This window comes from Salmo salar, chromosome 22 (genome assembly GCF_965601325.2).
Source record: "Salmo salar chromosome 22, fSalSal1, whole genome shotgun sequence".
Taxonomy (NCBI): domain Eukaryota; kingdom Metazoa; phylum Chordata; class Actinopteri; order Salmoniformes; family Salmonidae; genus Salmo; species Salmo salar.
Window position 1 is genome coordinate 64,652,812 of NC_138312.1, and position 23,469 is coordinate 64,676,280.

The 23,469-nt window shown below is 46.7% G+C and overlaps 1 protein-coding gene across 1 annotated transcript in view; it reads right to left on the minus strand.

Moving 5' to 3' along the window:
- Positions 1-22,096, minus strand: part of hdac11 (histone deacetylase 11) — a 109,727-nt gene extending 87,631 nt beyond the window's left edge. The window contains exons 1-4 of the mRNA XM_082967768.1: positions 21,853-22,096; positions 16,796-16,941; positions 15,527-15,627; positions 10,092-10,208 (exon numbers count right to left, since the gene is read on the minus strand). Coding sequence (XP_082823894.1) covers positions 10,092-10,208; positions 15,527-15,627; positions 16,796-16,941; positions 21,853-21,866 — 378 coding nt within the window. The 5' untranslated portion in view covers positions 21,867-22,096. The remainder of the gene's footprint in view (positions 1-10,091; positions 10,209-15,526; positions 15,628-16,795; positions 16,942-21,852) is intronic.
- Positions 22,097-23,469: the final 1,373 nt, after the last annotated feature.

A 23,469-nucleotide genomic window follows, 5' to 3' on the forward strand; every position in this document is an offset into this window, starting at 1 on the left:
GGCTTCCCTCTCTCTCTATCAGACTGGTATGGTTTCCCTCTCTCTATCTCTCTCTCTATCAGACTGGTATGGCTTCCCTCTCTCTCTATCAGACTGGTATGGCTTCCCTCTCTCTCTCTACCAGACTGGTATGGCCTCTCTCTCTACCAGACTGGTATGGCTTCCCTCTCTCTCTACCAGACTGGTATGGCTTCCCTCTCTCTCTACCAGACTGGTATGGCTTCCCTCTCTCTCTACCAGACTGGTATGGCTTCCCTCTTTCTCTACCAGACTGGTATGGCTTCCCTCTCTCTCTATCAGACTGGTATGGCTTCCCTCCCTCTCTCTATCACACTGGTATGGTTTCCCTCTCTCTCTACCAGACTGGTATGGCTTCCCTCTCTCTCTATCAGACTGGTATGGTTTCCCTCTCTCTCTCTATCAGACTGGTATGGCTTCCCTCTCTATCATACTGGTATGGTTCCCCTCTCTCTCTCTATCAGACTGGTATGGCTTCACTCTCAGTCTCTCTCTCTCTATCAGACTGGTATGGTTTCCCTCTCTCTCTATCAGACTGGTATGGCTTCCCTCTCTCTCTATCAGACTGGTATGGCTTCCCTCTCTCTCTACCAGACTGGTATGGCTTCCCTCTCTCTCTACCAGACTGGTATGGCTTCCCTCTCTCTCTACCAGACTGGTATGGCTTCCCTCTCTCTCTATCAGACTGGTATGGCTTCCCTCTCTCTCTATCAGACTGGTATGGCTTCCCTCTCTCTCTCTACCAGACTGGTATGGCTTCCCTCTCTCTCTCTACCAGACTGGTATGGCTTCCCTCTCTCTCTCTACCAGACTGGTATGGCTTCCCTCTCTCTCTCTATCAGACTGGTATGGCTTCCCTCTCTCTCTCTACCAGACTGGTATGGCTTCCCTCTCTCTCTCTATCAGATTGGTATGGCTTCCCTCTCTCTCTCTATCAGACTGGTATGGCTTCCCTCTCTCTCTCTACCAGACTGGTATGGCTTCCCTCTCTCTCTCTACCAGACTGGTATGGCTTCCCTCTCTCTCTCTATCAGACTGGTATGGTTTCCCTCTCTCTCTACCAGACTGGTACGGCTTCCCTCTCTCTCTATCAGACTGGTATGGCTTCCCTCTCTCTCTCTACCAGACTGGTATGGCTTCCCTCTCTCTCTCTCTACCAGACTGGTATGGCTTCCCTCTCTATCATACTGGTATGGTTTCCCTCACTCTCTCTATCAGACTGGTATGGCTTCACTCTCAGTCTCTCTCTCTCTATCAGACTGGTATGGTTTCCCTCTCTCTCTACCAGACTGGTATGGCTTCCCTCTCTCTCTATCAGACTGGTATGGCTTCCCTCTCTCTCTATCAGACTGGTATGGCTTCCATCTCTCTCTACCAGACTGGTATGGCTTCCCTCTCTCTCTACCAGACTGGTATGGCTTCCCTCTCTCTCTACCAGACTGGTATGGCTTCCCTCTCTCTCTATCAGACTGGTATGGCTTCCCTCTCAGTCTCTCTCTCTCTATCAGACTGGTATGGTTTCCCTCTCTCTCTATCAGACTGGTATGGCTTCCCTCTCAGTCTCTCTCTCTCTATCAGACTGGTATGGTTTCCCTCTCTCTCTACCAGACTGGTATGGCTTCCCTCTCTCTCTATCAGACTGGTATGGCTTCCCTCTCTCTCTCTCTACCAGACTGGTATGGCTTCCCTCTCTCTCTCTCTACCAGACTGGTATGGCTTCCCTCTCTATCATACTGGTATGGTTTCCCTCTCTCTTTCTATCAGACTGGTATGGCTTCACTCTCAGTCTCTCTCTCTCTATCAGACTGGTATGGTTTCCCTCTCTCTCTATCAGAATGGTATGGCTTCCCTCTCTCTCTATCAGACTGGTATGGCTTCCCTCTCTCTCTCTCTACCAGACTGGTATGGCTTCCCTCTCTATCATACTGGTATGGTTTCCCTCTCTCTTTCTATCAGACTGGTATGGCTTCACTCTCAGTCTCTCTATCAGACTGGTATGGTTTCCCTCTCTCTCTATCAGAATGGTATGGCTTCCCTCTCTCTCTATCAGACTGGTATGGCTTCCCTCTCTCTCTACCAGACTGGTATGGCTTCCCTCTCTCTCTATCAGACTGGTATGGCTTCCCTCTCTCTCTACCAGACTGGTATGGCTTCCCTCTCTCTCTACCAGACTGGTATGGCTTCCCTCTCTCTCTATCAGACTGGTATGGCTTCCCTCCCTCTCTCTATCACACTGGTATGGTTTCCCTCTCTACCAGACTGGTATGGCTTCCCTCTCTCTCTCTCAGACTGGTATGGCTTCCCTCTCTCTCTCTCTACCAGACTGGTATGGCTTCCCTCTCTCTCTCTCTACCAGACTGGTATGGCTTCACTCTCTCTATCAGACTGGTATGGCTTCCCTCTCTCTCTATCAGACTGGTATGGCTTCCCTCTCTCTCTACCAGACTGGTATGGCTTCCCTCTCTCTCTACCAGACTGGTATGGCTTCCCTCTCTCTATCAGACTGGTATGGCTTCCCTCTCTCTCTACCAGACTGGTATGGCTTCCCTCTCTCTCTACCAGACTGGTATGGCTTCCCTCTCTCTCTCTCTCTCTCTACCAGACTGGTATGGCTTCCCTCTCTCTCCCTCTCTACCAGACTGGTATGGCTTCACTCTCTCTATCAGACTGGTATGGCTTCCCTCTCTCTCTATCAGACTGGTATGGCTTCCCTCTCTCTCTCTACCAGACTGGTATGGCTTCCCTCTCTCTCTCTACCAGACTGGTATGGCTTCCCTCTCTCTCTCTACCAGACTGGTATGGCTTCCCTCTCTCTCTCTATCAGACTGGTATGGCTTCCCTCTCTCTCTCTACCAGACTGGTATGGCTTCCCTCTCTCTCTCTATCAGATTGGTATGGCTTCCCTCTCTCTCTCTATCAGACTGGTATGGCTTCCCTCTCTCTCTCTACCAGACTGGTATGGCTTCCCTCTCTCTCTCTACCAGACTGGTATGGCTTCCCTCTCTCTCTCTATCAGACTGGTATGGCTTCCCTCTCTCTCTATCAGACTGGTATGGCTTCCCTCTCTCGCTCTACCAGACTGGTATGGCTTCCCTCTGTCTCTCTATCAGACTGGTATGGCTTCCCTCTCTCTTCTGTCCATCTAGTGCTCCTATGACAATCTCCAGTTGTATCAGACACACTACCAAGACTATATGCACACTGTCCTGCATCCAAAATGGCACCCTATATATAGGACACTACGTTGGACCAGAGCCGTATGGAACCCTATTCCCTATATAGGACACTACGTTGGACCAGAGCCCTATGGAACCCTATTCCCTATATAGGACACTACTTTAGACCAGAGCCCTATGGAACCCTATTCCCTATATAGGACACTACTTTAGACCAGAGCCCTATGGAACCCTATTCCCTATATATAGGACACTACGTTAGACCAGAGCCCTATGGAACCCTATTCCCTATATAGGACACTACGTTGGACCAGAGCCCTATGGAACCCTATTCCCTATTTATAGGACACTACATTGGACCAGAGCCCTATGGAACCCTATTCCCTATATATAGGACACTACGTTGGACCAGAGCCCTATGGAACCCTATTCCCTATATAGGACACTACGTTAGACCAGAGCCCTATGGAACCCTATTCCCTATATAGGACACTACGTTAGACCAGAGCCCTATGGAACCCTATTCCCTATATAGGACACTACGTTGGACCAGAGCCCTATGGAACCCTATTCCCAATATAGGACACTACGTTGGACCAGAGCCCTATGGAACCCTATTCCCTATATAGGACACTACGTTAGACCAGAGCCCTATGGAACCCTATTCCCTATATAGGACACTACGTTGGACCAGAGCCCTATGGAACCCTATTCCCTATATAGGACACTACGTTGGACCAGAGCCCTATGGAACCCTATTCCCTATATAGGACACTACGTTGGACCAGAGCCCTATGGAACCCTATTCCCTATATAGGACACTACGTTGGACCAGAGCACTATGGAACCCTATTCCCTATATATAGGACACTACGTTAGACCAGAGCCCTATAGAACCCTATTCCCTATATAGGACACTACGTTGGACCAGAGCCCTATGGAACCCTATTCCCTATATAGGACACTACATTGGACCAGAGCCCTATGGAACCCTATTCCCTATATAGGACACTACATTGGACCAGAGCCCTATGGAACCCTATTCCCTATATAGGACACTACGTTGGACCAGAGCCCTCTGGAACCCTATTCCCTATATAGGACACTACGTTGGACCAGAGCCCTATGGAACCCTATTCCCTATATAGGACACTACATTGGACCAGAGCCCTATGGAACCCTATTCCCTATATAGGACACTACGTTGGACCAGAGCCCTATGGAACCCTATTCCCTATATAGGACACTACGTTGGACCAGAGCCCTATGGAACCCTATTCCCTATATAGGACACTACGTTGGACCAGAGCCCTATGGAACCCTATTCCCTATATATAGGACACTACGTTGGACCAGAGCCCTATGGAACCCTATTCCCTATATAGGACACTACGTTGGACCAGAGCCCTATGGAACCCTATTCCCTATATATAGGACACTACGTTAGACCAGAGCCCTATGGAACCCTATTCCCTATATAGGACACTACGTTGGACCAGAGCCCTATGGAACCCTATTCCCTATATAGGACACTACGTTGGACCAGAGCCCTATGGAACCCTATTCCCAATATAGGACACTACGTTGGACCAGAGCCCTATGGAACCCTATTCCCTATATAGGACACTACGTTAGACCAGAGCCCTATGGAACCCTATTCCCTATATAGGACACTACGTTGGACCAGAGCCCTATGGAACCCTATTCCCTATATAGGACACTACGTTGGACCAGAGCCCTATGGAACCCTATTCCCTATATAGGACACTACGTTGGACCAGAGCCCTATGGAACCCTATTCCCTATATAGGACACTACGTTGGACCAGAGCACTATGGAACCCTATTCCCTATATATAGGACACTACGTTAGACCAGAGCCCTATAGAACCCTATTCCCTATATAGGACACTACGTTGGACCAGAGCCCTATGGAACCCTATTCCCTATATAGGACACTACATTGGACCAGAGCCCTATGGAACCCTATTCCCTATATAGGACACTACATTGGACCAGAGCCCTATGGAACCCTATTCCCTATATAGGACACTACGTTGGACCAGAGCCCTCTGGAACCCTATTCCCTATATAGGACACTACGTTGGACCAGAGCCCTATGGAACCCTATTCCCTATATAGGACACTACATTGGACCAGAGCCCTATGGAACCCTATTCCCTATATAGGACACTACGTTGGACCAGAGCCCTATGGAACCCTATTCCCTATATAGGACACTACGTTGGACCAGAGCCCTATGGAACCCTATTCCCTATATAGGACACTACGTTGGACCAGAGCCCTATGGAACCCTATTCCCTATATATAGGACACTACGTTGGACCAGAGCCCTATGGAACCCTATTCCCTATATAGGACACTACGTTGGACCAGAGCCCTATGGAACCCTATTCCCTATATATAGGACACTACGTTAGACCAGAGCCCTATGGAACCCTATTCCCTATATAGGACACTACGTTGGACCAGAGCCCTATGGAACCCTATTCCCTATATAGGACACTACATTGGACCAGAGCCCTATGGAACCCTATTCCCTATATAGGACACTATGTTGGACCAGAGCCCTATGGAACCCTATTCCCTATATAGGACACTACGTTGGACCAGAGCCCTATGGAACCCTATTCCCTATATAGGACACTACATTGGACCAGAGCCCTATGGAACCCTATTCCCTATATAGGACACTATGTTGGACCAGAGCCCTATGGAACCCTATTCCCTATATAGGACACTACGTTGGACCAGAGCCCTATGGAACCCTATTCCCTATATAGGACACTACATTGGACCAGAGCCCTATGGAACCCTATTCCCTATATATAGGACACTACGTTAGACCAGAGCCCTATGGAACCCTATTCCCTATATAGGACACTACGTTGGACCAGAGCCCTATGGAACCCTATTCCCTATATAGGACACTACATTGGACCAGAGCCCTATGGAACCCTATTCCCTATATAGGACACTATGTTGGACCAGAGCCCTATGGAACCCTATTCCCTATATAGGACACTACGTTGGACCAGAGCCCTATGGAACCCTATTCCCTATATAGGACACTACATTGGACCAGAGCCCTATGGAACCCTATTCCCTATATAGGACACTACGTTGGACCAGAGCCCTATGGAACCCTATTCCCTATATAGGACACTATGTTGGACCAGAGCCCTCTGGAACCCTATTCCCTATATAGGACACTACGTTGGACCAGAGCCCTATGGAACCCTATTCCCTATATAGGACACTACGTTGGACCAGAGCCCTATGGAACCCTATTCCCTATATAGGACACTACGTTGGACCAGAGCCCTATGGAACCCTATTCCCTATATATAGGACACTACGTTAGACCAGAGCCCTATGGAACCCTATTCCCTATATAGGACACTACGTTGGACCAGAGCCCTATGGAACCCTATTCCCTATATAGGACACTACATTGGACCAGAGCCCTATGGAACCCTATTCCCTATATAGGACACTATGTTGGACCAGAGCCCTATGGAACCCTATTCCCTATATAGGACACTACGTTGGACCAGAGCCCTATGGAACCCTATTCCCTATATAGGACACTACATTGGACCAGAGCCCTATGGAACCCTATTCCCTATATAGGACACTATGTTGGACCAGAGCCCTATGGAACCCTATTCCCTATATAGGACACTACGTTGGACCAGAGCCCTATGGAACCCTATTCCCTATATAGGACACTACATTGGACCAGAGCCCTATGGAACCCTATTCCCTATATATAGGACACTACGTTAGACCAGAGCCCTATGGAACCCTATTCCCTATATAGGACACTACGTTGGACCAGAGCCCTATGGAACCCTATTCCCTATATAGGACACTACATTGGACCAGAGCCCTATGGAACCCTATTCCCTATATAGGACACTATGTTGGACCAGAGCCCTATGGAACCCTATTCCCTATATAGGACACTACGTTGGACCAGAGCCCTATGGAACCCTATTCCCTATATAGGACACTACATTGGACCAGAGCCCTATGGAACCCTATTCCCTATATAGGACACTACGTTGGACCAGAGCCCTATGGAACCCTATTCCCTATATAGGACACTATGTTGGACCAGAGCCCTCTGGAACCCTATTCCCTATATAGGACACTACGTTGGACCAGAGCCCTATGGAACCCTATTCCCTATATAGGACACTACGTTGGACCAGAGCACTATGGAACCCTATTCCCTATATAGGACACTACGTTGGACCAGAGCCCTATGGACTTCGTATATGCAGCTGTATCAGAAACAATACCATGGACCAATCCCCTGGGAGACAGAGGATATGTTGTTTTATCTTACAGTAAGTAGTGTATTGTTTTATCTTACAGTAAGTAGTGTATTGTTTTATCTTACAGTAAGTAGTGTGTTGTTTTATCTTACAGTAAGTAGTGTGTTGTTTTATCTTACACTAAGTAGTGTGTTGTTTTATCTTACAGTAAGTAGTGTATTGTTTTATCTTACAGTAAGTAGTGTGTTGTTTTATCTTACAGTAAGTAGTGTGTTGTTTTATCTTACAGTAAGTAGTGTGTTGTTTTATCTTACAGTAAGTAGTGTATTGTTTTATCTTACAGTAAGTAGTGTATTGTTTTATCTTACAGTAAGCCAGCCAGCCAGCAATGCTATAAAATCAACCAGCAATCTAGCCAGCCAGTCAGTCAAACAGCCAGCAAGCTAGACAGCCTGTCAACCAGCCAGCCAGCCAGTCAGCCAGCCAGTCAGTCAGTCAGTCAGTCAGCCAGTCAACCAGTCAACCAGTCAACCAGTCAGTAATCCAGCCAGCCAGTCAGCCAGCCAGTCAGTCAGCCAGTCAGTCAGCCAACCAGCCAGTCAGCCAGTCAGCAAAACAGCCAGTCAGTGAGCCAGCCAGTCAGCCAGCCAGTCAGCCAGGCAGCCAGTCAGCCAGTCAGCCAAACAGCCAGTCAGCCAAACAGCCAGTCAGTCAGCCAGTCAACCAGCCAGTCAGCCAGCCAGCCAGTCAGCAAAACAGCCAGTCAGCCAGCCAGTCAGCCAGCCAGTCAGTCAGTCAGCCAGCCAGTCAGCCAGCCAGTCAGTCAGCCAGTCAGCCAGTCAGCCAGTCAGCCAAACAGCCAGTCAGCCAAACAGCCAGTCAGTCAGTCAGTCAGTCACCAGTCAGCCAGTCAGCCAGTCAGCAAAACAGCCAGTCAGTCAGCCAGTCAGTCAGTCAGCCAGCCAGTCAGTCAGCCAGTCAGCCAGTCAGTCAACCAGCCAGTCAGCCAGTCAACCAGCCAGTCAGCAAAACAGCCAGTCAGTCAGCCAGCCAGCCAGCCAGTCAGCCAGACAACTGATGGAATAGTAATAACACATATTAGCATTCACAGACACACAGCTGGGGATGACCACTCAGTTCTCCCTTGGCGACACACAGACACCAGCTCTGACAGGAAGATCCAGTCGTCTGAAAAGACCATCTGATGACTGCTTTGTACATAAGCATCGAAACCAATAGCCTTGTTTGTCTTTGTGACATTAGTTGTTGTTGCTGCTGACTCAATATTTATATAAAAGGGTATTTTACATAATGTGCCACATATACAGAGACACAGAGAGAGACAGAGAGAGACAGAGAGAGACACAGAGAGACACAGAGAGACACAGAGAGACACAGAGAGACACAGAGAGACACAGAGAGAGAGAGTGACAGAGAGAGACGAGAGACAGAGAGACGAGAGACAGAGAGACAGAGACAGAGAGACAGAGAGAGACAGAGAGAGAGAGAGACACAGAGAGACACAGAGAGACACAGAGAGACACAGAGAGAGAGAGAGAGTGACAGAGTGACAGAGAGAGACAGAGAGAGACAGAGAGAGACGAGAGACAGAGAGACAGAGAGACAGAGACAGAGAGACAGAGAGAGAGAGACAGAGAGAGACACAGAGATAGAGAGACACAGAGAGAGAGAGATAGAGAGACACAGAGAGAGACAGAGAGAGAGAGAGACAGAGAGAGACAGAGAGAGACAGAGAGAGACAAAGAGACAGAGAGAGACAGAGAGAGAGAGACAGAGAGACAGAGTGAGAGAGACAGAGTGAGAGAGACAGAGAGAGAGAGAGAGAGAGAGAGACAGACAGAGAGAGACAGAGAGAGACAGAGCGAGAGAGACAGACAGACAGAGAGAGACAGAGAGAGACAGAGCGAGAGAGAGACAGAGAGAGAGAGACAGAGCGAGACAGAGCGAGACAGAGTGAGACAGAGCGAGAGAGACAGACAGAGAGAGACAGACAGAGAGAGACAGAGCGAGAGAGAGAGAGAGCGAGAGACAGAGAGAGCTCATGTTTTGCTGAATAGGCAGTATCTGACGCTAAGAGGGATGACCCCAACCCAGGGTTAGATACTGCAGCAAACGAACCCTGCCTCATGGCCTAGGGGGTTTCAACGAAGGTCATCAGAACATAAAGCTGTGTTAGCTCTCTGAGTTCATGGGTCTCAGGGAAGATTAGTAAGGCATAAAAAGTAAAGCATTCTTCTCTATCCGTAAAGATACATTACAAAAAGAAGCCAAGTAATGAATTTATTCCAATACTAATTAGAGAAGAGTATTTCCCCTCAGAGGCTCTGATACCTGCGAAGGACAAAGATCTCCATCACAGCTGTTCAAACTCCTGTCTCTTCCAGGATACGTCAAAAACAACCAAATAGAACTGGTTTTGAATAAAACATTCAATAACACCCTGTGAATTTATTTCCTGAACACAAAACTCCAGGCTGGACTATGACAACAGATTTCTCACGTTACAGTAGTGGCTAATACAGAGGCTGCTGAGAACAAAGCTGACAAGCTTTGGTAGACGTCATCCAACCTACCATGATGGTGCCTCCGGTCTGCGTTCTGAGTGGCCGCAGGACACGTCTCTGAACCAGGAAGTTAGGTAGGAATAAGAGGGGAGGGATCTCTGTGATGGACGCTACAACCAGGGACCACTGGATTGGACGAAGAAAACAACACGTCATCCTCACACACATGCAGAACACACACACATACGCAGAACACACACACACACGCAGAACACAAACACACACGCAGAACACAACACACACGCGCAGAACACACACACATGCAGAACACACACACGCAGAACACACACACACACGCAGAACACAACACACACACGCAGAACACACACACACATGCAGAACACACACACATACGCAGAACACAAACACACACGCAGAACACACACACACGCGCAGAAAACACACACACGCAGAACACACACACACACGCAGAACACACACACACACGCAGAACACACACACACGCAGAACACACACACGCAGAACACACACTATGGGAAGTTGTGATGTACACATCTAGGTTTAGGAAGGAGATTTCTGAATGGGATTGAAATGTCACAGCGTTATTAACAACAGTCACAACTAACTTACACTGGAACAGAATACATATTATAATACATATACACACAAAATATAAATCATACATGTGTGTCATTAAAATAAAGCATGAAGTGAATGCAACAGAATACTGAGGATGGTACCGTAACCCATCTACAGCCCTCCACCAAACAGCTCTGAGGATGGTACAGTACCCATCTACAGCCCTCCACCAAACAGCTCTGAGGTAGGTAGGTAATGAACTCCCTTACAGAGGGAATAGCGACACTGTTTGTATTCGACCATATTCCCAGTCACCTTGCCATGTTTAAATGAGGTGGTTCGCACTTTCAGTTTTGGCAGCGGATGCTGCCATCTATCCACGGTTAATGGTTTGGGTAGGTTTTAATAGTCACCTTAGTAACAACATCCCCTATACACTTCCTGATGTCCGTGTATACGTCCATGTTATTCTCAGACGCTACCCGGAACATGATCAAAACAATCAAGAAGCATTGATTCTGATTGCTCAGACCAGCGTTGAACAGACCTTAGCATGAGTACTTCCTGTTTGAGTTTCTGCCTATAGGAAGGGAGGCACAAAATGGAGTCGTGATCTGATTTGCCGAAGGGAGAGCAGGGGGAGGTCCTTATAGACATCTTGAAAGGGGGAGTAGCAGTGGTCCAGTGTTTTTCCAGAGTGAGTACTACAGTCAATGAGCTGACAGAACTTCAATAGGGTTTTCCTCAAATTTGCTTTGTTAAAATCCCCAGCTACAATAAATCTCTTGGGAGGTAATACGCTCGGCATTTGATTGTGAGGCATTCTTGGTCAGGGGACAAAAGGACTTGAGTTTCTGTATGTTATCACAATCACACCATGAGTAGTCAATCATGAAACATACATCCCCGACTTTCTTCTTCCTGGTTGGAGAGTTGATTATTACTGTCTACGCGATGTACTGAGAACCAAGTCGTATTCCTGGTCGTAATGCTGGTGAGTTACCGCCGCTCTGATATCCAAAAGTTATTTCTGGCTGTATGTAATAACCCCAAAACCTTTCTGGGCTAATAATGTAAGAAATAACACAAAAAAAATGAATACTGCAAAGTTGCTTAGGAGCTAGAAGCACAGCTGCCATGTCTGTTGGCGCCATCTTGGTGTGGGGGGTGTGCTTTGGCAAAGTGGATGGGGTTATCTCCTGCCCTATCTGGGGTTATTGTCTGACGGGGCCACAGTGTCCCCCCACAGTCTCAGCCTCCAGTATCTATGCTGCAATTTGTGCCGTGGGGCTAGGGTCAGTCTGTCCTATCAGGTGTCCTGTGTGAACTTAAGTATGCTCCCTCTAATTCTCTCATCTCTAGCTCTCTCCCCTCCTAGAGGACCTGAGCCCTAGGACCATGCTTCAGGACTACCTGGACTGATGACTCCTGGCTGTCCCCGGTCCACCTGGTCATGATGCTGATCTATATTATGCTGTTCTACCTGCGGCTATGGAACCCTGAAGTGCGACCTTTCCCCGGACCTGCTGTTTCGACCAAAGAATGCTTGGCTATCAAAAAAACTATTGACATTTACTCCTGAGGAGCTGACCTGTTGCGCACTCCACAATCACTGGCAGAATCCTTTATTTTCTTTAACGAGTCCGATGTGAATGACATACTGCTTTCCCGGGAACAGGCCGAGATCCCCGTCATTTGCGTTAAGAGAAGGCAGAGGGCGGGCTGCCTTCTGAGAATTCGTAGGTGATCGAATAAACTCCCACTGCCTTCCATTCCGCTAGCAAAAGTGCAAACTTTGGAAAATAAAATCGATGACCTACGCGGAAGACTAAACTACCAACAGGACATTAAAAACTGTAATATCTTATGCTTCACGGAGTTATGGCTGAACGACGACATTATCAACAGCTGGCTAGTTATACGCTGTATCAGCAGGATAGAACAGCGGCGTCTGGTAAGCTGTTATAAATAACAGCTGGTGTACGATATCTAAGGCAGTCTCTAGGTTTTGCTTGCCTGAGGAAGAATATCTCATGATAAGCTGTAGACCACACTACCTACCTAGAGAGTTTATCTGAATTTTTCATAGCTGTTTACATACCACCACAGAATGATGTTGGCACTAGAACCACACTCAATGAGCTGTATTCCGCCATAAGCAAACAAGAAAACGCTCACCCAGAGGCGGCGCTTCTAGTAGCCGGGGACTTTAACGCAGGAAACTAATTTGTCTTATGAAATTTCTATCAGCATGTCAAATGTGCAAGCAGAGGGGGGAAAAAAAACTATGGACCACCTTCACTCCACACACAGAGACGCGTACAAAGCTCTCCCTTACCCTCCATTTGGCAAATCTGACCATAATTCTATCCTCCTGATTCCTGCTAAAAAGCACCAGTGACTCGGTCAATAACAAAGTAGTCTGATGAAGCAGATGCTAAACTACAGGACTGTTTTGCTGCACAGACTAGAACATGTTCCGGGATTCTTCCGATGGCATTGAGGAGTACACCACATCAGTCATTGGCTTCATCCGTAAGTGCATGGATGACGTCATTCCCACAGTGACTGTACGCACATACCCCAACCAAAAGCCATGGATTACAGGCAACAATCCGCACTGAGCTAAAGGCTAGAGCTGCCGCTTTCAAGGAGCGGGACTCTAACCCGGAAGCTTATAAGAAATCCCGCTATGCCCTCCGACGAACCATCAAACAGGAAAAGCATCAATACAGGACTAAGATCGAATTGTACTACAATGGCTATGAAGCTTGTCAGATGTGGCAGGGCTTGCAAACCATTTCAGACTACAAAGGGTAGCACAGCCGAGAGCTGCCCAGTGACACTAGCCTACCAGATGAGCTAAACTACTTCTATGCTCGAGGCAAATAACACTGAAACATGAATGAGAGCATCAGCTGTTCTGGAAGACTGTGTGATCACGCTCTCAGCAGCCGACGTGAGTTAGACCTTTAAACAGGTCAACATTCACAAGGCCGCAGGGAAAGATGGATTACCAAGATGTGTACTGCGAGCATGCGCTGACCAACTGGCAAGTGTCTTCACTGACAGTTTCAACCTCTCCCTGTCCGAGTCTTTGATAAAAACATGTTTTAAGCAGACCACCATAGTCCCTGTGCCCATGAACACTAAGGTAACCTGCCTAAATGACTACCAACCCCTAGCACTCACGTCTGTAGCCATGGAGTGCTTTGAAAGGTTGGTTATGGCTCACATCAACACCATTATCCCAGAAACCCTAGACCAATTCCAATTTGCATACCGCCCAAACAGATCCACAGATGACGCAATCTCAATAGCACTCCACACTGCCCTTTCCAACCTGGACAAAAGGAACACCTATGTGAGAATGCTGTTCATTGACTACAGCTCAGGGTTCAACACCATAGTGCCCTCAAAGTTCATCACTAAGCTAAGGATCCTGGGACTAAACACCTCCCTCTGCAACTGGATCCTGGACTTCCAGACGGGCCACCCCCAGGTGGTGAGGGTAGGTAACAACACATCTGCCACGCTGATCCTCAACACAGAGGCCCCTCAGGGGTGCGTGCTCAGTCCCCTCCTGTACTCCGTGTTCACTTATGACTACACGGCCAAGCACGACTCCAACACCATCATTAAGTTTGCTGATGACACAACAGTGGTAGGCCTGATCACCGACAAGACAGCCAATAGGGAGGAGGTCAGAGACCTGGCCGTGTGGTGCCAGGACAACAACCTCTCCCTCAACGTGTGATCAAGACAAAGGAGATGATTGTGTAATACAGGAAAAAGAGGACCGAGCACGCCCCCATTCTCATCGACGGGGCTGTAGTGGAGCAGGTTGAGAGCTTCAAGTTATTTGGTGTCCATATCAACAACAAACTAACATGGTCCAAACACACCAAGACAGTCGTGAAGAGGGCATGACAAAACCTATTCCCCCTCAGGAGACTGAAAAGATTTGGCATGGGTCATCAGATCCTCAAAAGGTTCTACAGCTGCACCACACTGCCGGTCGGTGCCGGGTTGGTTCCTCTGGGGGTCGAGGCAGCAGGCAGGGCACTCTGGCGTCACCCCAGGTGAGCCGGCACCCTTCTCACCCAGAGCCCTCTGTTGCACACATGTTTTTGTATGTTTCTTTCCCTGAGTTTTCCCCGTATTCCCAGCATAAGGCGCTCGTCGATTCAGGCGCGGCTGGGAATTTTATAGACGGATCGTTTGCCCTTAGTTTAGGGATCCCCATCGTTCCAGTGGCTTTCCCCGTTCACACCTCGACCATTAGGGTCAGGGTTGATCTGGGAGGCCACCGGTCCTCTGGGCATGGTGACGTAGGGGGGTCACATGGACTTCCCTGCCACCGGTCCTCTGGGCATGGTGACGTAGGGGGGTCACAAGGACTTCCCTGCCACCGGTTACGCACCCCTTACACAGATCTGGGCTCTCTATTCTGTGTAATTTAATCAAGTAAACAGCAACAAACAGACAAAGTCTAAACATAATTTTCCACATGAACCTAAATAATAACCAAGCTTTGATACAATATAATCTTCCCTGATTTGTATCAACACTTTGTTTTGAGTAGTTTGAGTGCTGAGAGGAGAAGGAGGAAGAGCGCGGAGGAGAGAGAGAGAAGATAGGAAGGAGAAAAGGGGAAAGAGGAAGAAATTAGGAGGTGGAGGAAAGAGGAGTAGGTTTAGGGTTTGGTGTACTGTACACAATGCCATGTTGACTCATAGGAGGACCAGAGAGAAGCAATACAGAGTCTGTTGAGGTAGTGTTTGTGTGACCCCCTTGAGTCTGTTGAGGTAGAGTTAATGTCAACTCACCTTGAGTCTGTTGAGGTAGAGTTTAATGTCAACTCACCTTGAGTCTGTTGAAGGAGGCGTTTAATGTTAACCCACCTTGAGTCTGTTGAGGTAGCGTTTTGTGTGAACCACCAGCAGGTCTTCCTCTGCAGCCTCCCGCGCCTCAACGATGCTCCCATCACTGATCAACTTCTCCTCTGAGAAAGACGGAGGAAAGAATGAGCGAGAACGAGAGAGCAAGAGAGATTGATAGAGAGAGAGTTAGAGAAAGTTAGAGAGAGAGTGAGAGAGAGCGAGAGAGAGTGAGAGAGAAATAGTGAGCGCGTGAGAGAGTGTGTGAGAGAGAAGGAGAGAAAGTTAGTGAGAGAGTGAGAGAGAGTGAGAGAGAGAGAGAAATAATGAGAGCGTGAGAGAGTGTGTGAGAGCGAGGGAGAGAGATAGAGAGAAATAGTGAGAGCGTGAGAGAGAGAGAGATAGAGAGAAATAGTGAGAGCGTGAGAGAGTGTGAGAGAGAGGGAGAGAGAGGGAGAGAGCGAGTGAGAGAGAAATAGTGAGAGCGTGAGAGAGTGTGAGAGAGAGTGAGAGAGAGCGAGAGAGAGATCGAAAGACGAGAGAGAGACGAGAGAGAGAGAGAAAGTTAGAGAGAGAGTGAGAGAGAGTGAGAGAGAGAAATAGTGAGAGCGTGTGAGAGGGAGTGAGAGAGAGCGAGAGAGACAGAGAGAAATAGTGAGAGAGAGAGAGAGTGTGTGAGAGAGAGAGTGAGAGAGAGCGAGAGAAATAGTGAGAGCGTGAGAGAGTGTGAGAGAGAGAGAGATCGATAGAGAGAGAAATAGTGAGAGCGTGAGAGAGTGTGAGAGAGAAATAGTGAGAGTGAGAGAGACGAGAGAGAGAATGAGAGAGAGTTAGAGAGTGAGTGAGCGAGAGAGAGTGTGTGAGAGAGAGAGAGTGAGAGAGATAGAGAGAGATAGAGAGAAATAGTGAGAGCGTGAGAGAGTGTGTGAGAGAGAGATCGAGAGAGAGAAATAGTGAGAGCGTGAGAGAGTGTGAGAGAGAAATAGTGAGAGCGAGAGAGAGAGATGAGAGAGAGAATGAGAGAGAGTTAGAGAGTGAGTGAGCGATAGAGAGTGTGTGAGAGAGAGCGAGTGAGAGAGATAGAGAGAAATAGTGAGAGCGTGAGAGAGAGCGAGGGAGAGAAACAACAGGTTAGACCTGCTAGGTTAGTAAGGAGGACTCAGTGTCCACCTTACAAACCATACAAGTGGTGAATAAAACCTTTGTCTCCTTCTTGTCTACCTGTTCAGCATACTACCAGGCTACACTACCTGACCCTAAGTGCTCATGTAAAACATTCTAAAATGTGATTACCTTTTAGGAAGTGGATGACTTTCCCCCACTTCCCGCTGTCGAAGGGGTGTAGTTTCTCAAGGCCCATGAAGGTGATGTTGTATACTGGAGAGTAGACGATAGGCAGACGTGACGACGGCACCTCCAGGTATAGCTGGGTGCCGTGACTACGGGAAATAACAAACAACAGATATTACACAAAACGGTATGTGTCACCAGTCAACTTTCTTCAGCGTAAAATGTGCACTGTCATTACACTGGTCCCATGTGGCTCAGTTGGTAGAGCATGGTGTTTGCAACGCCAGGGTTGTGGGTTCGATTCCCACGGGGGACCAGTACGGAGAAAAAAAAAAGAGAAAAGAAAAAATATAATTAAAAAAACAAAAAAATAAAACACTAAAAAACTACAAAAATATCTAGGAAATGTCTGCATTCACTACTGTAAGACGCTCTGGATAAGAGCATCTGCTAAATGACTAAAATGTAAATGTAATTATTACACTGTAACCTAAGGTGGAAATAGATGCATCAAACTCTCCTATTTATTAGTAATTGATCCGTTATTTCATTCGGCACGGTGATTATACCGTAAGGCTAAATGTATGATGTAACTACCATGTCAATTCAATACTAAATCACCTGTTATGATGTTGGGAAGATGCAGCCAATCCCTAACCTTCCTCTTGGTGCAGATTATAAGCCTCAATATCAGTTATTTGGCGCCCATCTACTTTCCCCCTTATCTTCTGTGTGAGACATGTTGTCCAGGGGTGTCATCATGATTACCATTCTGTAGCAAACTGTGTCACCATTATTACCATTCTGTAGCAAACTGTGTCACCATTTGCAAAACTTTTCAACAGAAACTGTTTACTCCAAATGGAAAACGCAAAACGAGAGTTTCTATTGTACAAATTCAGGTACAGATCTCTCCCCGTTTAGTTCAATTTGCTTCCGTTTGGATCTTAAAAGGGTTTAAATGGTTTCCGTAATGAATACACCCCTGGCGTCACCGTTTTCATCTGGAATTCAACACAAACATTACCCATATTACCCACTGGACACACCACGTCCCTGCTGGGTAATGACCAACCAACCACGTCACTGCTGGGTAATGACCAACCAACCACGTCACTGCTGGGTAATGACCAACCAACCACGTCACTGCTGGGTAATGACCGACCACGTCACTGCTGGGTAATGACCAACCACGTCACTGCTGGGTAATGACCAACCACGTCACTGCTGGGTAATGACCAACCACGTCACTGCTGGGTAATGACCAACCACGTCCCTGCTGGGTAATGACCAACCACGTCCCTGCTGGGTAATGACCAACCACGTCACTGCTGGGTAATGACCAACCACGTCACTGCTGGGTAATGACCAACCACGTCACTGCTGGGTAATGACCAACCACGTCCCTGCTGGGTAATGACCAACCACGTCCCTGCTGGGTAATAACCAACCAACCACGTCACTGCTGGGTAATGACCAACCACGTCACTGCTGGGTAATGACCAACCACGTCACTGCTGGGTAATGACCAACCACGTCACTGCTGGGTAATGACCAACCACGTCACTGCTGGGTAATGACCAACCACGTCACTGCTGGGTAATGACCAACCACGTCACTGCTGGGTAATGACCAACCACGTCACCGCTGGGTAATGACCAAACACGTCACCGCTGGGTAATGACCAACCACGTCACCGCTGGGTAATGACCAACCACGTCACTGCTGGGTAATGACCAACCACGTCACCGCTGGGTAATGACCAACCACGTCACTGCTGGGTAATGACCAACCACGTCACTGCTGGGTAATGACCAACCACGTCACCGCTGGGTAATGACCAACCACGTCACTGCTGGGTAATGACCAACCACGTCACTGCTGGGTAATGACCAACCACGTCACTGCTGGGTAATGACCAACCACGTCACTGCTGGGTAATGACCAAACACGTCACCGCTGGGTAATGACCAACCACGTCACCGCTGGGTAATGACCAACCACGTCACTGCTGGGTAATGACCAACCACGTCACTGCTGGGTAATGACCAACCACGTCACTGCAATGTGGACATTTAGGTCATTTTTGGTTGAGACATTGATGAAAAAGGTTTCAACCTTTTATTCACCCACTCAAGAAGAAGTTACCCGTGTTATCGCTACACTACCCGTGTTATCGCCACACTACCCGTGTTATCGCTACACTACCCGTGTTATCGCCACACTACCCGTGTTATCGCCACACTACCCGTGTTATCGCCACACTACCCGGTTATCGCTACACTACCCGTGTTATCGCCACACTACCCGTGTTATCGCTACACTACCCGTGTTATCGCCACACTACCCGTGTTATCGCTACACTACCCGTGTTATCGCCACACTACCCGTGTTATCGCCACACTACCCGTGTTATCGCCACACTACCCGTGTTATCGCCACACTACCCGTGTTATCGCCACACTACCCGTGTTATCGCTACACCACCCGTGTTATCGATAAGGGAGGTAAGGCAATAAATAGGCCATAGTGGCAAAATAATTACAATATAGCAATTAAACACTGGAGTGATAGATGTGCAGAAGATGAATGTGCAAGTAGAGATACTGGGGTGTAAAGGAGCAGGTATGTTTGGCAGCATGAGTGAAGGATGCTTTGTTGCGAAATAGGAAGCCGATTCTAGATTTAATTTTGGATTGGAGATGCTTAATGTGAGTCTGGAAGGAGAGTTTACAGTCTAACCAGACACCCAGGTATTTGTAGTTGTCCACATATTCTAAGTCAGAACCGTCCAGAGTAGTGATGCTGGACGGGCGGGCAGGTGCAGGCAGCGATCGGTTGAAGAGCATGCATTTAGTTTTACTTGTATTTAAGAGCAGTTGGAGGCCACGGAAGGAGAGTTGTATGGCATTGAAGCTCGTCTGGAGGTTAGTTAACACAGTGTCCAAAGAAGGGCCAGAAGTATACAGAATGGTGTCGTCTGCGTAGAGGTGGATCAGAGAATCACCAGCCGCAAGAGCGACATCATTGATGTACACAGAGAAAAGAGTCGGCCCGAGAATTGAACCCTGTGGCACACCCATAGAGACCGCCAGAGTTCCGGACAACAGGCCCTCCGATTTAACACACTGAACTCTATCTGAGAAGTAGTTGGTGAACCAGGCGAGGCAGTCATTTGAGAAACCAAGACTGTTTAGTCTGCTGACGAGGATATCAGTGCTGTTGAAGATTCTGCACAGATTATTATAGAATGAATGATCTCACAGACCTCATTTCCAAGCTACCGTGATCAGGCTTTCTATGACATGTTTCAGTAGGCTAATCTCAAAATGAGGCCACGGATGGGTTCCTCATTGTGAGGTTGAATAAATAACTGTTACATTAGTTTGTGAGGTAGCCTAAAGTTACTACTGTATTACAAAAGTATTGTTGAATTGTTTGGTTGTCAACGCAACCAAATATCAACAGTTTTGTGTCACTTAATCTCGCTTTATTTCCAGTTTGTCTACAAATTAAACATTTATATGTTGGATTCACGTCTCCATCTCCAACCAAAATTCTAAGTAAAAGAATATGACTAAATAAAAATCAAAAATCAATTTCAAGTACATTTAAAGTTTGATTCGATTATATTCTTTAACATTGATTTTAGATTGAGATGGAGACGTGAATCCAACATATCACTTATTAATTGGAATTAATGGCGCAGATGGAACGAGGCCTACATGTATGAGCTTGAAACCCTAGGCCTATATGTACTGTCTATATTCAGTTGAACCCTGGGTTGAATTGAAACAATAGCTGTTGATGACTTTGCAAACGCTATATAGGCCTAAATAGCATCATTGAGGATATGATTTACAAAGTATGGTCACATTTCATTTTCTATGTTAAACCTATCCTTCAGAATGACTGATAGCAACAGTCAATATATGTTGTTATCATTCTCACCAGTGACAAATACAGTATCAAGGCCAAACTGGGCTTGGTTAAAACCCTGGATGGGAGTCCACATGAACAGCTGAAGACAGGACTTGGTTAAAACCCTGGATGGGAGTCCACATGAACAGCTGTAGACAGGACTTGGTTAAAACCCTGGATGGGAGTCCACATGAACAGCTGTAGACAGGACTTGGTTAAAACCCTGGATGGGTGTCCACATGAACAGCTGTAGACAGGACTTGGTTAAAACCCTGGATGGGTGTCCACATGAACAGCTGAAGACAGGACTTGGTTAAAACCCTGGATGGGAGTCCACATGAACAGCTGTAGACAGGAGGTGCTGCCCAGACTGTCATTTTTTTATTCTTTCTGATACTGGATATAATGTTGAAGACCTGACGTTGTTTCAAAAGGTACAAATTCAACATATTTTATACAAGGTTTGTCTATGTTGAAAATTGGTTACAATTATAACATAATCCCGTCTTTAAAATGTCACCCTCAAAACAACAGATTCCAAGTTACATTTACAAACAATGTTGATTCAACAGGTTTGTGCCCAGTGGGTAGTGGCTAGAAACATGTGCATTGTAATACTATGCATTAATCAGAAAGAGGTTAATACAGATTTTATTTCCATTAGAAAATAACGTATTGTGTTATTGAACTTCATGTATTTATGTTATTTAAATGGTTTGATTTATTACATGGTTTCAGTGCCCTTATTATTAAATGAATAGTAACAACTAAACGAGCCTTTTCACAGTGGAAATCAGAACTGGGTTCGTCAGAAATACAACGAAAGATTTCAGAAATGTACAGTAGGCCTAAGTGACCGTGATACAGTCTGAACTACAACACGCCGGAAAGAGAAAAACTACAAGAACCACATTCCCCTCCACCAGTTGCACATGCGCAACGGAATTTCCAAAAAACGAAACGCCATAATAAGGAAATATTTCTCTCGTCTCGTTTTCCAATCCCTGACTGTATCAGTAGTCATTGTTATTCAACATAATTATAACAACTTTTGGAACCAATTTAGAAGAATGTAGTGACAGCGGTAAAATGAGTTGTCATCGGCTCTGCAACGCAGCTGTGAAATCAGCTTGACTCACCTGTTACACATCATAACCGCTCTTTGGTCTATTAGCTGACGGTTCAAATATTTTTATTCGAATGCTTTGATATCTTCACAAATGCAACGTTAGGTTTTGGTTGTCCGATATCATTCTGTTAGTCATATATCCAACAGTTCGCAGAACAGAAAGCGATCAGATCATTGTAATGCAGCCTGCAGCGCATCCATACGCACGTCGATACGCACTCAACAACATTCGACCACTACGTCATTTTACCGTAGTCAACGTTCGCTGCGCATCAGTGGTGATTCAACTTTTCCATTTTCAGTGTCAAACGTTTACATTTTCTTTAACTTTTTTTAATTTTTTATAATGGTGGTACATGTAGACTATATAAAATGTAAGGAATATGTGCATTCGTTTTCATGCTCCTTATTTACAATGCCCACTGGGCAAGCCACCTCATTTCAACATGGACATTTGGGTAATATTTGGTTGCGATTTGATCAATGAGATTTCAACCTTTATTCACCCACTGAAAAAGACAGCCAGAAGTTTGTTGAATTCCCAATGGGTTATCACTAGCCTTTCAACCATCTAAAAGCACAAACAATTTAGATTTTTGGTTTAGTTGTCATCTGAATGATGGGGGCGGCCGGTAGCCTGGCGGGTAGGAGCGTTGGGCCAGTAACCCTCGAGCTGACAAGGAAAAGATCTGTCGTTCTGCCCATGAACAAGGCAGTTAACCCACTGTTCCCCGGGCCCTGAGCAAGGCAGTTAACCCACTGTTCCCCGGGCCCTGAGCAAGACAGTTAACCCACTGTTCCCCGGGCCCTGAGCAAGACAGTTAACCCACTGTTCCCCGGGCCCTGAGCAAGACAGTTAACCCACTGTTCGCCGGGTGCTGAAGAAGTGGATGTCGAATAAGGCAGCCCCCCGCACCTCTCTGATTCAGATGGGTTGGGTTAAATGTGGAAGACACATTTCAGTTGAACGCTTTCAGTTGTATAAAATGTCTTAAAAACTAATGTAACCGTATTTATTCAACCTTACAATGAGTAACTTAACTTTAGACTATTTACTGTAATGTAAAAAGATTATTGACAACGCAACCGAATATCAACATTTAAAGTAACACTTCAAATCATATTTTATTGGTCACATTCATATATTTAGCAGATGTTATTGCGGTTGTAGCGAAATGCTTGTGTTCCTAGCTCCAACAGTGCAGTAGTATCTAACAATTTACAGCAATACACACAAATCTAAAAGTAAAATAATGGAATTAAGAAATATATAAATATTAATGCGCAATGTCGCAGTGGCATTGACTAAAACACAGTAGAATAGAATACAGTACATGAACTCAGCAACAACAAAAAAAGTCCTCTCACTGTCAACTACGTTTATTTTCAGCAAACTTAACATGTGTAAATATTTGTATGAACATAACAAGATTCAACAACTGAGACATAAACTGAACAAGTTCCACAGACATGTGACTAACAGAAATGGAATAATGTGTCCCTAAACAAAGGGAGGGTCAAAATCAAAAGTAACAGTCAGTATCTGGTGTGGCCACCAGCTGCATTAAGTACTGCAGTGCATCTCCTCCTCATGGACTGCACCAGATTTGCCAGTTCTTGCTGTGAG